The sequence below is a fragment of the Podarcis gaigeae genome (genome assembly GCF_964106915.1).
Source record: "Podarcis gaigeae genome assembly, chromosome: 1".
Classification (NCBI taxonomy): domain Eukaryota; kingdom Metazoa; phylum Chordata; class Lepidosauria; order Squamata; family Lacertidae; genus Podarcis; species Podarcis gaigeae.
In genome coordinates, this window is record NC_139678.1 from 75,677,372 (window position 1) to 75,693,523 (window position 16,152).

Sequence of the window (16,152 nt, forward strand, 5' to 3'; positions counted from 1 at the left end):
CTGATATGTCAAGAAGCCACAGAACTCTCTACATTCTTCCTGCATCACAATGGCACAGCCTGAGAGGGAGGTGCCCAGAAGCAAAGTAGTGTTTACCATAATGAATTAAACTGGCTTTGAGCAGTTGAAATCAGCCACTTGATGTTACTGTAATAAAGTTTCATTTTCTAAGGTTAACAGTCTCCAGATGCACAAATATTCCCTCTGGATATTACTTTAAAACACCACCCAAAGATCAAATTCTGCTTAAGAAGCAGGATATTGTGTTTTAGAAAATGCATACAGCGGGTGGCGCAAAATCACCAGCGGGTGAATAAAACTTTTCTTAAAGCTTCCGTACCAGTCTATCCAAGGATTTTTATATTTTACACTAGGGACAGAATGTGAGCTGAGAAGCATGGGCCCGGTGCAGACATGATGAAAGCTTGTCTAAAGAAACATGCTATCATTAACAGAACAAATTATGTCTGCTTACAATGAAGAGTGGTTTAAGTCCATTTTCTTTTTTGCAGGCACCTTTTTAATCCATGGATGCATACAATAAGAAATAAATTGAAGCAAGATGGGAGCAGGGGAAGCAGCAATGTTCACCAGCCACCAGCGGGTTGTTTTAACAATTCAAATAGTCAAAGACATGCGGCTCTTAAGAGTGTGCTGTGGATATGTATCATAATCAATACTGACTTCATTTGCATCTGTCCAGAGGCTGAATGGCCACCTATCAGGAATGCTGCAGCAGCAGATTTCCTGCATCAGCATGGAATTGAACTAGATCATTCTTTTTCATTTCCCTTCCAATTTTGTGATTATGTGTCCTTTTGTCTGATCCTGCATCAAGTCAGTTGTTCCATATGTAGCCCCACGCAATCACAACCCCACGTTAACAAAATTTGAACTTTTTCTAAAGGTTAGATACTCTGAATGCATATGCCCCTACATAAGGAGATAAGAGTATAATCTACCTTCCATACAAACAGCTCACTGAAAATAAAACTAGCTACTTAAACCCATTGAACAGGTATTAAAAGGACTTTCTCTGCTTCCATGTCCCGGCATTGTTCCATTCTCCAACTATATCATCACATGCTGCAAAAGTTATTTAGCATAGGCGATTTATTTTCTACTACTGCAAGAAAAAACTGGGTTTTATATCTGGTGTGTAAAATATGTAGCATTTTGCAGAGGATTACAGACAGTATGCAATTAGATTGCAACTGCATAAAACAGGAGATTCAGAGTTCTTAAACTTTTCAGATTACCACAAGATAAAAAGTAAAACTGGCAGAAATGCTAATATGAGTAGTCTAAAATTAAACACAACTTTTACATGTCTTTGTGCATTCTTATTTGATTTCTGAAAGTTATAAGATATTAATGGCAGAAATCTCTGATGATGTATGTATAACCAAATGGCTAAGTGGCAATGCAGCATGGTCTATGCTGTCCTCAAAGAATAACTCCTGTACACACATACACTTAAGTCTTGGTTTCTTATTTTAAGTATTCACTCTATTAAGTACTTAACATGCAAAAATCATTTTTTCTTTCTTTCAAAAACACTACACTACAACCTTTGGGCTAAGTGAATGGGACTCCTTCCTGCTTCCAGAAAGCTTCAGGTTCCATCGGGGTGGCAACCTGAGTAAAATATTTTTTGGGAGGAGGTAAGCTCTGTCCTGCATAATTGATCACAAGACACAGCACATGCATGCCATTTGAATGGCAATACCCATCAACTTTGGGGGCCCCACTCCCCTCAAATATTTTATGGGGGGGCGAAGGGACCTCTGCCACTAGGAGTTGGTTCCTATAGGTTCAATACCCCCTTTGGCCAAACATGCTAGCTAGCTACCACCCATTGGAAATCATCCCAGCAGATTTAAACCATATGTTTCCAAGCTGCTCCTCACATTCCGGATGGGTCGGAGCCTAATTTTGTAATGAAGTCTGGAGTGAAAATGGGAGAGAGGTTGGTATTACAACCCTGTCTATTATGGTGGCATTTCCAGTACTTGACTTTCCACTTATCTTTCTCCACTTCAGTGGTTCTGAAACACTTTAATTTCCAGAAAATTGTAGTGCCAGGGAGCCAGAGATGGCACTGCAGAAACTGTATGGTGTGCCACCCCCATTGTTCTTGAATGCCTGAACAGGTGAGAAAAGCAGTCTCAGTTATGCTCATCACCCCCTAGGATGGGAAAAATGAACTACCACTACCATGAAGTAGCATACATTAGGGAGTCTCAGGATCATACCCTTCACAAAGGAATGCTGCTTTTGGGCTGAAAAATGGTCCCTGGCCCTGAAGTAGAGAGACTATATGGTAGCACTCTCTTTTAAGTGAAGCTGTCTTCAACTCTGTTTCCCACTCTTTTGGGGTCAGAGGCTCTGCACATGCTACAACTGCATAACAAAGTGTTCCCATCACTGCAGCTCCATGCTAGGAAAGTCTTCAAGTTGTTGATTTCTATCCGTCATTAATCTGTTAAAGTGCAGAAGCTCTCATGGGTTAAAAAAGTTGGAAACCGAAGTATGTTTTCATGAAAGGCCATGTCAAAAGGGACAGATTGTGGGATGAAGTACTGGACATCAGGTTTAAACATCAAGGATTTAATTTAAAAAAGAAAGAAATGGACAATTACTTCCCTCCATTTTGCTTTTTCCGTGCGGTCATGGCTGGGCGGTGAGGGACACTGGGAGGTTAATGAAGGACAGAGGAGATTTAGGAAAGAAATTCTGGAACAGCTGAGAGAGTAGGAGGGCTGGGAGAAAATTCATCAAAGAAAAAAGGATAAGAACATTACAAAAGGGGATTTATTTCAGAGTCGTTTGGAAGGAAATTTCAGAGGGAATAAAAAGGGCATTTAAAAATAGCTTTCACTCCCAATATTAGAGAGTTTGGTAAATTCATCCTATGTCCCATGGCACCGGCTTGCCTAGCATTAACCTACCATTACCCTCATGCAATATTAATTTGTTATTATTCCCTGGTAAGTAAAATACTAGCCCAGTCATTTGTCTGATATTCATGGTATATTTTAGTAATGTTTCAATCCAACCCACTTGAAACCTTTTCTATGAAAACAGTACAGTGGTACCTCTGGTTATGTACTTAATTCGTTCCGGAGGTCCGTTCTTAACCTGAAACTGTTCTTAACCTGAAGTACCACTTTAGCTAATGGGGCCTCCCACTGCTGCCGTGCCGCCAGAGCATGATTTCTGTTCTCATCCTGAAACAAAGTTCTTAACCCAAGGTACTATTTCTGGGTTAGCGGAGTCTGTAACCTGAAGCGTCTGTAACCTGAAGCGTATGTAACCCGAGTTACCACTGTATACTGTAACTGCCATTAGCCATAGTTATCAAAGAACTTAGTAAATCAGTTTCATCTAAGACTGTCACTGCTTTGAGGTGGCATTCAATCACACACCAACAACTTCAGGTTGAGAAATTATAGCTGATTGTGAGGTCTTGTTTGGTATGTATTTATTTAATTGCATTTAGAAATTGCTTCCAATAAAATACCTTGAAGCAATTTCACAATCGAAATGTCGGCAACAAAAACAATTGCACAATTTTGTATATAAAAAGCAACAAACCCACTTCCCCAGGAGATCAGACTTCTTGCGATAAAGAAAGTGACAGGAAAATGCACTGGGAAGTATGCGATAACATGTAACCTCCCTGCAAACAAATCAGAATTAATGCTCAATAAACAGGTTTGTGTGTAAGTGACCTGAATATTTCTTGGTGGTGATGTAGAGCTAAACACTATATAGGCATGAAGGTGAAATGGATGCTCTGTGTCCAGGGCATAGAGGTATCTGCATGTACAGAACTATATAGTTACAGAATGCAGGGTGGAGGATGTCCCCACATGGCAACAACTCTGAGCCTAGGAAGGGTAAAGCATCAGTAGAAAATCATTCTAACCTTTGCTCTCTGATTTGTTAATGTATAGGGAGTTTATGTGTGAAAGAGCATTCTGTCATGAGGTCTTCCACCTGGCCTTCAAAGTGATATGGTCCCAATCGCTCTTCTAAATATGTAGGCCAGCACTAGTACTTCTTTTTAAGAGAGAATAAAGTCATGGGACAGGGCTTATTAAAGAGTGGAGGCAGAAAGGAGACCTTCACAGAAACAGAAAACATTAGGTGATGTCTCCTGAACACTAAATCTACAGATCTATTATATGTTTTGCAGAAGAAATTAAAGGGAAGCATGCAAAACTAATACAACAGGGTGGTGCAATCCAGACAGAGGGAGCAATATGGAAGACATGGAGATTTTGGCAGGTAAACTTTTGTTGAGCGGAGGAAGCAAGAACTAAAACAATGTATATTGTTGAAACAATATACTCTTTTAAGCACAATGATGGAGAGTGCAAAGGGAAATTATACCAAAAGGAAGATGGAGTCAATAGAGAAGAAAGGGGGAGGGGAGAGGGAAAAGAAGCATAATGTGATCATAGTGGTGGGAAGGGAAGGAAGAGCAAAAGCTACCCTCTTGCCCTGCACAGGTTGTAAAATGGGGAGAGAGGATTATTTAAGGCACACTTATTTAGACTAGGAAAGAGATACCAGTATTAAGCCAGTCATTGTCATAACAATTTCCCCCTCGCCCCCTAACAACTTTCATATATGGCAGAGGATCACTCCAGCACTGTGTCCTATTAATAACTCAGACTCAGGCTGTGTCTCAGTGATGGAACTTCCCAGGCAAGACTGGAAAGGTTCCCTTTCTGAAATTCTAGAGAGTTGTTGCCCCTCAGTGTAGGCAATACTAAGCTTGATGGGCCAATGGTGTGAGTCAGTATACAATAGTTTCCTGTATTCCTAGCAACTCGCACTGGAGTGGCCAGAGGGAGAGCAAAGGGGAGTACCACTCCAGACAAGTGAAAATCCATAATATGCCAGTAACATGTATGGAATTTACACAAGTCTTTAACATTCCCCCCCCTCCCCAGAAATCTCAGTCAATGAAACCTATTGTACACAACCCATAATGTTCCAGAACACATAACAACAACAATATAAATTAAGTTCACCACATTGATTTCATTTCAAATCAGAACAACATGCTTATAGTGGAAGCGGATGAAGAAAGATGTGTACAAACTCCTTAATTGGTTACTGAGGTTGTTGTTTTTATATAGCCTTCTACTGAAATCTGCTCTCAGATAATGTGTTGCATTGCAAAGATGAATCCTAGACAGTTTCCCAAATCTGTTTACAAGCTTGTGGTACTGAACAGATGCACACTCTCAACAGATGTTAGCATTCAGAATCCAGGGATGGCAGCTTCTTCAAAACAGAGCAATGTTGCTTTTGATAACTAAATCTCACCTAACCCAAAATGCAAGCACCTTCAGTTTTGGAGCCTGAACTCTCAGAGGAATGTTGCAGGCTAGGCTTCCACAAAACTGCAGCACCCAGCTTGTACATGGGTGGGCAAGAAGTGAAGATGGGAGAATCTTATTCATATATTGGATGCACTGAAACAATGTCTGGTATGGTAGGGAAACACCTGTATGGTCCAAGGAAGAGCTAAACAATTGAAAACTGAACCTAGGGCAAGTTCTTCTCATTCTCAGATCAAGTGGAATTCACTTAACAGCTAACTATTAGCTAAGGTCTCCACTCTTCTACTAGGAGTAACATAGATCCTACAAGGTTATTTGAACCGCTTTGAGGGCTGTTGTTTTTTACAGTCATGTGGTATATAAATTTTATGAAACAGTAGAATAAAAATTCTCGCCCAAGTAGAAGGACACTTAAGGCACCCCAAGCCACAGGTATTTGTGAGCAATAGGCATGTTGAATTGGTACAGCATCTACATTTGAACTACTTTGCCCCAGGTATCTCTGCTGATCTCTGTTCCTCTAAATAAACTTATAGGATCAACATGGATGACCCACCAGCAGCAGTGACATATATTAACTACCCTTGTAGCAAGCTCCCATGCTGTGATGAGCCTCTGCTATGACATACTTGCTGTTCAACTTTCTGTGTTGGTACCTAGAAAAGCCTTTAGAATTAAGAAGTGAGCCCAAGTGTACTTGACTGAATGAAAGGAAAGATGTCAGAGGAAGTGCTTGCTGCTTTATCAGCTCCAGAGTAGTAAGAAAATATGGAATAGTGGCATTGCCCATCTTCATTATTTCATACTGTCTTAATGAACCAGGACTGTTAGAACATCATGTCCTATCTTTAGGTCAGGCATTAACAGATTAAAAGACCAACAATGACTTAAATGGCCTTTTTAGACTCTCAAATAATATACTAACTGAAGTCTCAGTGGTACATGAAGGAATACAAAATCCATTATCTTCCAGAATGTGACTATACAAAGGACAATGCCTGATTGTCACTGGGTAGCTCTAAAAGTGAGATGTCTGGGGTTTAGGTCAAACCAGTCTTGAAATCTGCTCAACTGAATCAATTCACCCATCATTTTAAATTTAGAGTGAGATGTCCTAGGCTTGTTGACAGGTTTGCTCTCTCGACAGGTACAGCATGTGTTCATGATTCTTGCTTAATTTCCCCTCTAAAGAATAATTTGAAGTGCAAGAAGTTGTGGGTGGGATGGGAAAAAAGGAGGGAGTCTGTCTTCTCTGCAGAAAAAAACAACACACAATTATCCAACTTCTTTAAATGCTCAAACAGATGACAAGTGAGCAAGCTCTCAATGCCACTTGCAAGTTCCAGATTTTAAACAACACACTCTCTTTTACAGTCAGTAATAGATCCCCAAGCTTCCATAGAGCAGGAAAGGGAGTCAGGAAAAATAAACCCTATAAACACACATGCACACACACATTTTTTTAATCTCTTTGAACTCAGATGATAGACTCTCACTCATGAAGTTCTTCTGAGATAAATGGGTTGTTATTGGAATACAAACTAGGGTCGCAGAGCAGGGAGCATGAATGTTTATGTGCACTTGAGTTCTTTGATGAGTGCCAATCATTTCTGCAGTTTGTTCGCCACCTACGTGCTCTCAAACATGCAACACAGACATGCACACACTCCTAATCTGCTCTCCTCCAGAAAAACAGAAAGGCTTAAAATGGGCACATTCTTAACCCTCAAAATAGTGGCTCAATGTATAAGCACATTCATATCTCAGGGAGAACAATAGAAAATACATGTGATAAGATGAAGATTTGAAAGCTTGGGTGTGGTTTGTTTATTTGTTGCAATTCCTCTCCCCCCCCCCCCAAGTGCTATTCAAATCTCCTGGGTGAACATCAATATGACAGCACTGACAACCAATTAATCATGAAAATCATCATGCCACACAAGCAGTCCTGGTGCTGGTTTTTAATTGAAGACTGACACCCACCCACACCCACAAACTCCCACATACACACAAGGTTTTTGTTGAGTAAAATAGTATTCTAAGGCTGTGGTTCTAAATGAACAAATGTATGTATGCTTCACTGTCCAAAGATGTGGTGATGGAACTACCTTAGCTTATTTTTACAAAAGGAATCAGCCAAACAGGGATGGTCCTATCAGTGCCGACTAAGCCATGATGGAGAAATGAAATCCTCATGTTCATTGGCAGGGTAGCTCTGAAAACCAGACACTAGAGACAAAACTATTACTACTATTCATCACATTTCTTAGTTGCCTTTCTAAAATAAAAAAGACCCAATGCAACTTACAGAACTATAAAATATAAGAGTTCAAACAATAAAATAGCAATCAATCTCTGTAATACTAAAAGCATACACACCATAAAAAGTTAAAAGAAAAACTGGCAGAATATAAAATTAACCAAAAACAAACAGAAAAATAATAAGTAAAAAAACCCCCAGCCCATTACATGCCATCAAATGGCCAGAAGCAGAAGAAAGTTTTAACCTGACACCAAAAATATAGTGCAACCTTTTGATACCCTTTGCACTCTGCTGCTAGGCTTTCCAGAAAAATCTGGTAGGTCAGTGTTAGCAACAGATTACTGGACCAGCTGGATTACTGGATCAACCTTTAGTCTGATCCAGCAGAAGTCCTCTTTTGTTTTTCTGTAAAGATCCTTTTTAGAAAGTTTCCACCTCTGTTTATACTGTACTTTCAGCGTAACATCTTAATAGGGAACGACTTCATCACCCTTGTGGATAGATCAAGAGGTTCTAAATGCATGTAAAACTTGCCCATTTGACCAGAGGTGACACATATGAGTCCCCACTTTTCTCAGTCCAATGGAAGCATGAACTGAGGACATATTTTACTTGGGATAACCTGAAAAGTTGCCTTCTTAAGTACTATATTTGAGAAACCATGATGTGAGAGATTGCCCACAACATTTTGTTAACAGTGTACATTGTACAGCTCTTCTTTTCTTGCACTTCAGGACATGTAGAACCTCAGGCTGTTTCACTTTCAACCTTGACCTGAACTGCTTTCAGCAGCAGTAGCAACGGATCATGGTACTGGCTGCAAAGTGTAAGAGTACTAAGAAAAGATATACTTTAATAGGCACAGCAGGCTTGCATGACTTTCTCTTCCACAGAAGTGTAGCACCAGAGAAACAATTCTGAACAAATTTACACACTTATTCTAGCAGAGAAATGATAATTTATGCCTGGCAAGGGTATAACTCCCCCAGTGCATTACAAGGGCCTCAGAGTCATACCTTTAGTCAACTGCTCAACACCAGTAATAAAGCTGCTTGGAAATAATATTACAGAATCATCTTGAAAGCAAGAGCTGTGAAAAATGTGTCTGAATTTAGCAGGCTAGGAAGCCCAAGTGGACACTCAGAGAATAATCCATATGCCTACACTTAGCAATCCACCCACAACCCAGTCCCTTAGATAGGGCAATGCAGACTCAAATGACACATTTATTGCAGTTTCATTCTCCACCATGCCTGCCCATGTATCATCTCCACAGCAGCAGTTCTGTTAATTGAGACCAGCTGCTTCAATTCTGAATTATTCTCTCTAGAAATATTGATAGTATTACATTATGATTAGAAAGCACTTTACCAAATGCCTCTCAATTCTGCACTGCTCAAATGAAGAGCAGCTGCAGAAAAAAGGGGCCAGTTCCCTGAATATACAAAATAAAAAAGCTTTAACCGCAAAAAATAAATTGAACTAAACTGGATGGGAGAGTGAGGGGGGGAAAGGGTAAATACAGTCAGAGACAACCAAATGCAATGAAAATCAACTTACACCGAGCACTTGCCTCAGTCATTTTGCCTGTAAATGGGGTTCCTAACAAGAGTTAATATTGTTAGAATATTTCTAACACTCTTAATATTGTTAGAAACAGGGAATGAAACAGCCTTTCTCAGTCTCATTAAGCCTGAACAGGTCTCTCACTGATGCAAAACCTAGTTTCAGAGCATTCCTATGCCAAAAGTGAGCCCAGAAGACTCAGCCACCTATAATGAGGGAAATTCCAACTTCAAAGAACAAAGGTTCTCCACAGAAATAATCACAGCCCAGGACCAGATGCTCACATCTGTCAGAATAATGCAACTAGAACAGCCCCATTCTTGTGGTGTAACTTAGATCAACCCAACCTAGACATTAACTGTATTACATTAAATTACTTTGCCACTACTGGACATTAATTTTTGTTCTTAATTAAAGCACATGCACACACACACCCCTCTTTAATTCCAGTCTCCCCACCCCCAGTCCTGAATTAATAGTATTATGCAAAACACAAGCCTAGCACTGACAGGGATGTTTGTTAAACATAATTAAAGATATTAATTTTGCATGGAAGAGAAACCACTGAGCCAAAAACATTTCTCCCTCTTTTTTCCAGATCTCCCATTAGAAAATTACCTTCATTAGCACTGACTCGCTGAGCTTCTCTCTGTTGACAATTTTTATAGCAACTTTTTGACATGTTACACAGTGAATCCCCAACTTCACAAGCCCTGCAAAAAGAAACAGAGAGAGAGAGAGAGATGGTTAGTGGCATACTCAGTTATCACGCTATGCTAGCATTTTACTCAACCATCTTGGATATTTATATATACTTTTCATGCTGTTGGTCCCTCTTTTTTACAAATGTGAATAGCAAACACATTTAAAACATGTCCTGCAGAACAGACATATCCGAGCATCATTTTTTGAATTTCTCATGGCTTAATTAGTAGTGGGCTAAAAAAAAGGTAAGTCTCTTTCCATTCCCTCCTGATCTGCTGCTAAATCAACCAGAAGACTAGATTGTTCAAATTATTTGAATTTAAATATTTTTCTTGACTTATTCCAAGAACTTGCAGCAAGTAACAATGTTAAAATATCATACTAAAACCCAAAATGTCTTACAGTTGATCCTATGCATCTTTATTTGACAATAAGTCCCACTGAGTTCAACGCAGTGTTCTTTAAAGCCTGCCCAATGCATACAGCAACAAACTGTAGGGATGACAGATAAGTTTCATTCCCATATCTGAATTCTAGCTCCTCATGTCACCAGTAGCACCTCTTCTAAGCTCAACAATCTTACTTCACACCAGATGCTGTGGTACCTCAAATGAAGTTTGGACACTAAAAGGCTACCTGCTACCTGAATGATTTAAATGTCTGGAAAGGGCCCCTTCTTACATTCAAGTTCTCCTTTATCTCAGTTTTGAAAGGTTCACATCATTCTATGAGCAAATCGCCTAACTATCATTCATAGCTCCTGAAGCAAAGCACTGCCTTGACTTCCAATGTTTACCCCTTGAAGCTTCCAAATGTTTTGTGGATTATTTCAGCAGAACTATCTAGCACAGCAACATTATTCAGAAACCAGGATATGGAGAAAGTGTTTAAGGTTACAAAGGAACAATCTATATTACTACCTTCCTTCCTGAACTACTCAGTTGGATTGCTGTTCCCTTAAGTCACAGAATCAGAATTTAAACTTAGCTGCTCACAAATCAAGATGGATAGTTCTTTCTTGGGCTCCTCTTAAAAATATATATATGTAAAGTTACAACTCTCTTATCTCCCTGCATGTATATCCCCAAAAGGTCCTGGAGCATCACAACACTATGAAACAGTCATCTTGTATATGCAAGTGTCTAAGGTCATCAAAGAAAAGCAGCCTGACTTAGGGAGTGTCACTGTACTATTATATATTTTTTTAAAAGAAGATTATAAAAAGAATATTCTCATTAACCATCAATTTGTCAGAGAAGCAAAACAGGCAGACACAAACCAAACATTGTGGGGGTGGGGAGGATATTTCTTACTACCAGCTGTTCAAGCAATGTCTGTGTTTGCATACATTACAAGCTAGCAACACAGAGCTGGCTAGTTCTGATCTATCCCCAACTGGGCAATTTCCCAACCCAGAGCCCTTACAAGTTGAAGACTGATGAAGGGTTGGGTCAGCTTTCCTTAGACACTAGTGCCTGAAAAGCCTTTAAAGTGGCACTCTGCAGAACAGTCAAAGATTTCATACTGCCTGAAAAGGCAGGGTTGGAGGCAGCATGCATTGAATACCAGTCACTGGGAATCACAACTGGGAAGAGTGTTGTTGTGCTCATGTCCTGCTTGCAGGCTTGCCATAGCTATCTGGTTGGCCACGGTAGGAAGGGAATGCTGGACTGATTAAGTAGGGATCCTCTGATCTTATTTTGTTCACTGCAGCCAGGGCAAGTGCTGCTGGCACAGGAATGGCCATGGTAGCTTCTTAGTGCTCTGCTTGTGGTGACACAGGAACTGTCAGTTGTACTTTTGCCCCAAAATCAGATCATGCACATTGGATCAGCCTGTAAAACAGCTGCTTAGAAAGAGAGATAATTCCAGGCATTTTGATGCCCTGTAGACTAGCTTATTATTCTCTTTCTTCTGCTCTCCAACAAAATATACTTTGGATTAAGCAATTTGCTCATACCCCTAAAAAGCTTAATTTCTTGTTTTCCATACTTCTTGAGGGATGAGTGAATATATCAGAGCCTTAACTCTTCTTTAAAATTTAAGCATTTTAAAAAAGAATTAGAATGTTCCTCTTTTCTTTGTCTTTTTGTTTTGGTGCTGGATCACATCTCCAGTATAAATATCAGCCTCCATGTAATTCCTAACTATCAAATAGAATCAGGATATATGTACACATCAAGTGTCTAGAAAAATTGGAACTGTTTAATTTTTGCCTGGTCATTCACCTCACACTGTAGTGTAAAATACTAATTTCTGCAAAGAACATTCTTACACTGACTCACTCAAGCAATTCTCCGTCACATAGTAATTAATTAAAACTGTATGAAGTGAGTGATTCAGACAGCTATGTTCACTGAAAGTCCACCTGGATATTTACTACACTTGTTGCTGTTTTGCATTTCTGCCTGAAGATTTACTACATTGTTCATACTGACAGCAACAGACATCTGGATTCTATGATCCATTGAATTTTTTGTGGTTTTGTCCGACAATCCTTTACTTTCCAGTCCTAATAAAGCAGAGCCCATAGGTAGGTCAGAGGGATTGCAGATCTAGGAAGCAATCTGGGACAGGGAAAGAGGGCAGGCAGGAAACAGACAATCATGGTTCAAAGGTCTAATTAGGATTCCGGAGAACAAGGGGGACTGGTGGGAGGTTGTTCAGGACCATGGACAGAGCCAAGAGAGAACATTTGTAAAAAGAAAGCTCAGACTCAACTAAGCCCTTTTATGTTCCCTGAGCCTGACTAAATCTCTAAGTCTTTACACCCCTGCTGAAGAGTGTAGAGCCTTAAAGGCAGCCCTCTGGCTCAAGCCTAGGACACCATCATCTCTTCATGAGTACATGGCAAGCGCAAAGCTGTCTCTGGTGCATTTTACTCTTACTTTTCTAATTATGGTATCTGTTGGAGCACTTGGCAATGTACCACCCCTTGAACATAGCCAGTAACCAGGATAAATGCCCCATTGGTCCACTGAATGGGTGGAATTTTCACACAAAGCTAAAAGCCTTATGGAGATTATACACTCATAAGTGGAAAGCTCAGGCCCTGGTGCCAAAATGCAGCCTTCCAACCTTCTTTATTTGACCCTCAGGACTCTATCAAAGCCATGCCCTCTCTCCAGTACACATACCTTCCTTCCAGGTCACAATGGGATGACTTCCCTGGTGGGGTGAAGCCACAGCAATAGCCTCCCAGAAGCAGTACTGCTGCCACTTAGCAGGATATTGAGAGGGGGCAGCGAGCCAAGAGAGGGATTGTGGTGTACGGATGGAGTTAATCAAGTATCCCTCAGGTACTCAAGCACAGATCTGCTTTGCTGCTGCCTCACTGCATGTGTGTGTGTGTCCCTTAGGCTGATAAAAATTCTTTACCCCTTCAATGGCTTGCTTGCACACAAGCTCGGCTTAACACGCAGTCCTGGCCTACAAAGAGAAGGGGACTCTCAGTCTTTGCCTCTGTCAGTCTTGCAAATCTGTTCAACAATTCCAGCTCCTCATCAAAGCCAATATAAAGAATGAGAAATTTATATTTTGTAAGAAAATTAGTAACAGAACACAAGGTCTTTGATCTAGTTCTCTCTGATAAAGCACCTTTCATGTTATCTCAAAGTTCCCCACCTACCACACACACACACACACACACAGTACAAATCCTATAAACCACACTGTAAAAGCACATGAACAGTGGGGGGGGGGGATTACAATGAAGAACAATTATAGTTTGTTTTGTAACCAATTTCTTCTTTTTAGCTGGAACAGGTACACCTTCCCCTGAAGTGCCTACCCACGCAATGCATGTTTTCTGTTGAGGAATCATTCTAAAGGCAATTCACTTGACTAGATTTCCATTCCATGTGGTCTGGGAACTGAAAACACTAGTTCTGAAGTTTTTGCTGCTGTAACCATACAGAGATGCTATTGATAGGTGCTCTAACTCATGATAAGCACACTACAGTAGCGACTCAACAGCCACTGCCTCTTTTGTAAGATAAGGCATCCAAACACAAGGGTTCAAGGAAAGGACTAAGAGCAGCTAATACTGTTGAGATTGTAAAAATCTAGTAGAAAGCTTGGGAAACCTATGAAAGCTGTTCCTACTTTACAAATGAATAACATTATTAAATGCCGATTGTTTCGGAAATAAAGTAAATATTAAGTAAGTGTGGATTGTTATACAGCCATACCAAAATCACCTTCCTGATGCTCTCTCTTTCTTTCTTGTGTTTACAAGTTGTTTTTCATTTCATCCCCCACATACCCAGGAGCTCTGCTGCATAGATATCCAGTGGCTGGGAGACAGAATGCCACAGATCCTGCTATGCCAATATTAGACTATTCCACAACTTTCCTTTGATCTCAACCACTAAGCTTCACTAGGAGCCCTCTAATTTCAGGCCAGGGAAGAAAAGCGGGGCACAGGGAGGGGAGCTAACACCGTCTTTTCATTTATAATTAAAAGCCATGAACTGAAAACTGATGAAAGCTCACTGCTCTTTTCTGCCAAAAGAAAGCAAGAAACCCCAAGATGATACAAAGAAAAGACTGACATGAGTACAAGAATAGCAGGAAGAAGCTTCTCTGTGCTGCATATTCTAATGCTTCACTGATGAATTCTACAGAGGCTAAGTAAACTTCCCAATACAGAGACATTTAAAGAGAAATAGGCCACTGTTTGGAGAGTGTGTATCCAAGAGACTAGCAGCCTGCTCTTCTGCACATTTACTCATGGGTTTGCTCTGAAGTAAGTGTGCTTAGAATCATATATTTTATTATATTACTCCCTAAATCAGGAATGGCTAACCTGTGTTTTTGGAATTCAATTCCCATCAGCCCCAGTCAGCATTGTAAGGGATGATGGGAGTCCAGAAAGATTTGAGAGCCAGAGGTGAGCCTCACCTGCCCTAAAAAATGTGATGAAACACATTCCAGCCTTCCCCTTTTTAGGAGGTCATTGAATCTAATCCCACACCTTGGAGCTAAATTTTCAAAGCTGAATTGCAATCAAACAATGGGTTGGATCCAGACTACATCAGTTGAACTTAAGTCCCATTGAATAAATAAAGCAAGTTAGTCATGACCTTAGGCTCACTGAGTGGAATTCAAAGTGGCGTTAAGGAGATCATTGTATCAGCAAAAAGCATTTCTGCCTGCCTAATAGAATGATCTCCCCTCCCCTCCCCCAATGTGCTGTTCTGGGAGTTCTCTTGACCCTCCAGAATGGATTTGGCAGAGGTCGGTGGAGGGAGGAAATGGGGAAAGACCCATAGCATTAGCATGAGTCCTTGCACTGACTTTTGATCATCGAACCAGGCACACTAATTTAAATCAGAACTAACACAGCCTGGAATCAACCCAACAACTGCATTTTATTCCTAGCTAATCACTTATCAATCATACCAATAAGCATGTAGATTTCACACACCCCCCCCCAATTGACCAGGTGTCCCATCTGCACCAAGGCCAACTGGAGTTTCACAAAAACAAATTTTACATTGACTATCTAGGTAACTTCTTACTTGATTGGCCCAGAACAGCTGCTTGATAGGCATGTGGTAGTTACATGACTGTCTCTAGAAACAAGCTGTTTTACAGAAGCTTATGTACAATTACCAAGCAGCAAAGGCAAGGATGTTAAGTAGTAGGACAAGTTACAGATGGCTGAAATAAGCCTTCTTTCGCTACAGGGAACACTTTCTGAAAATTTGGTCACTCCAGATTTGTGCTAACAAGGAGCAGAATTTCAGTACTTAATGACTTAAAGACTCTCATGCTGTAAAATAAGGATAATAATATTTACTTACCTGCCTCACAGGGATTCTAGGAGGATTAATTGATTAATCCTTATAAGAACTTTGCAGAAAGAATATTAAAATTTGATGCAAACGCTAAACAATATTACTTACAATATTGTCAGTGGAATATAATTTGGAGAAGAAATATTCTGGATCCATAGTACACTTTTGTTCACCCTCTGTCCTTCTTTGGGATACATTTCCTCCTGTTTTCTTACCTAAAGTTACCATAGGCTTGAGAAGAAGCTAGTTTATGGAAAGCAGTAATTACTGTTAAATACTTCTGTCCTCTCACTGAGTCAATGTTTATTTATTTAGAGCAACTGTTATCTCAAATTATTGCCCATAAGATTACAGCCTGGTATCAAGTGATACCCAAAATATATGCTGTCAGTTTCTAATTGCACATAAGGAGGGGCTGAATTCCTTTAAATCTAAATAGAAGAGGATACAACTACTC

General features: G+C 40.1%; 1 protein-coding gene across 17 annotated transcripts in view; it reads right to left on the bottom strand.

Annotated features, from left to right (window-relative positions):
* Positions 1-16,152, bottom strand: part of BRSK2 (BR serine/threonine kinase 2) — a 404,628-nt gene that overhangs the window by 182,494 nt on the left and 205,982 nt on the right. For all 17 annotated transcript variants that reach the window (XM_083718472.1, XM_083718481.1, XM_083718480.1 and 14 more), the window contains exon 2: positions 9,808-9,902. In XM_083718472.1, the coding sequence (XP_083574598.1) occupies positions 9,808-9,813 (6 nt within the window). In that variant the 5' untranslated portion in view covers positions 9,814-9,902. The remainder of the gene's footprint in view (positions 1-9,807; positions 9,903-16,152) is intronic.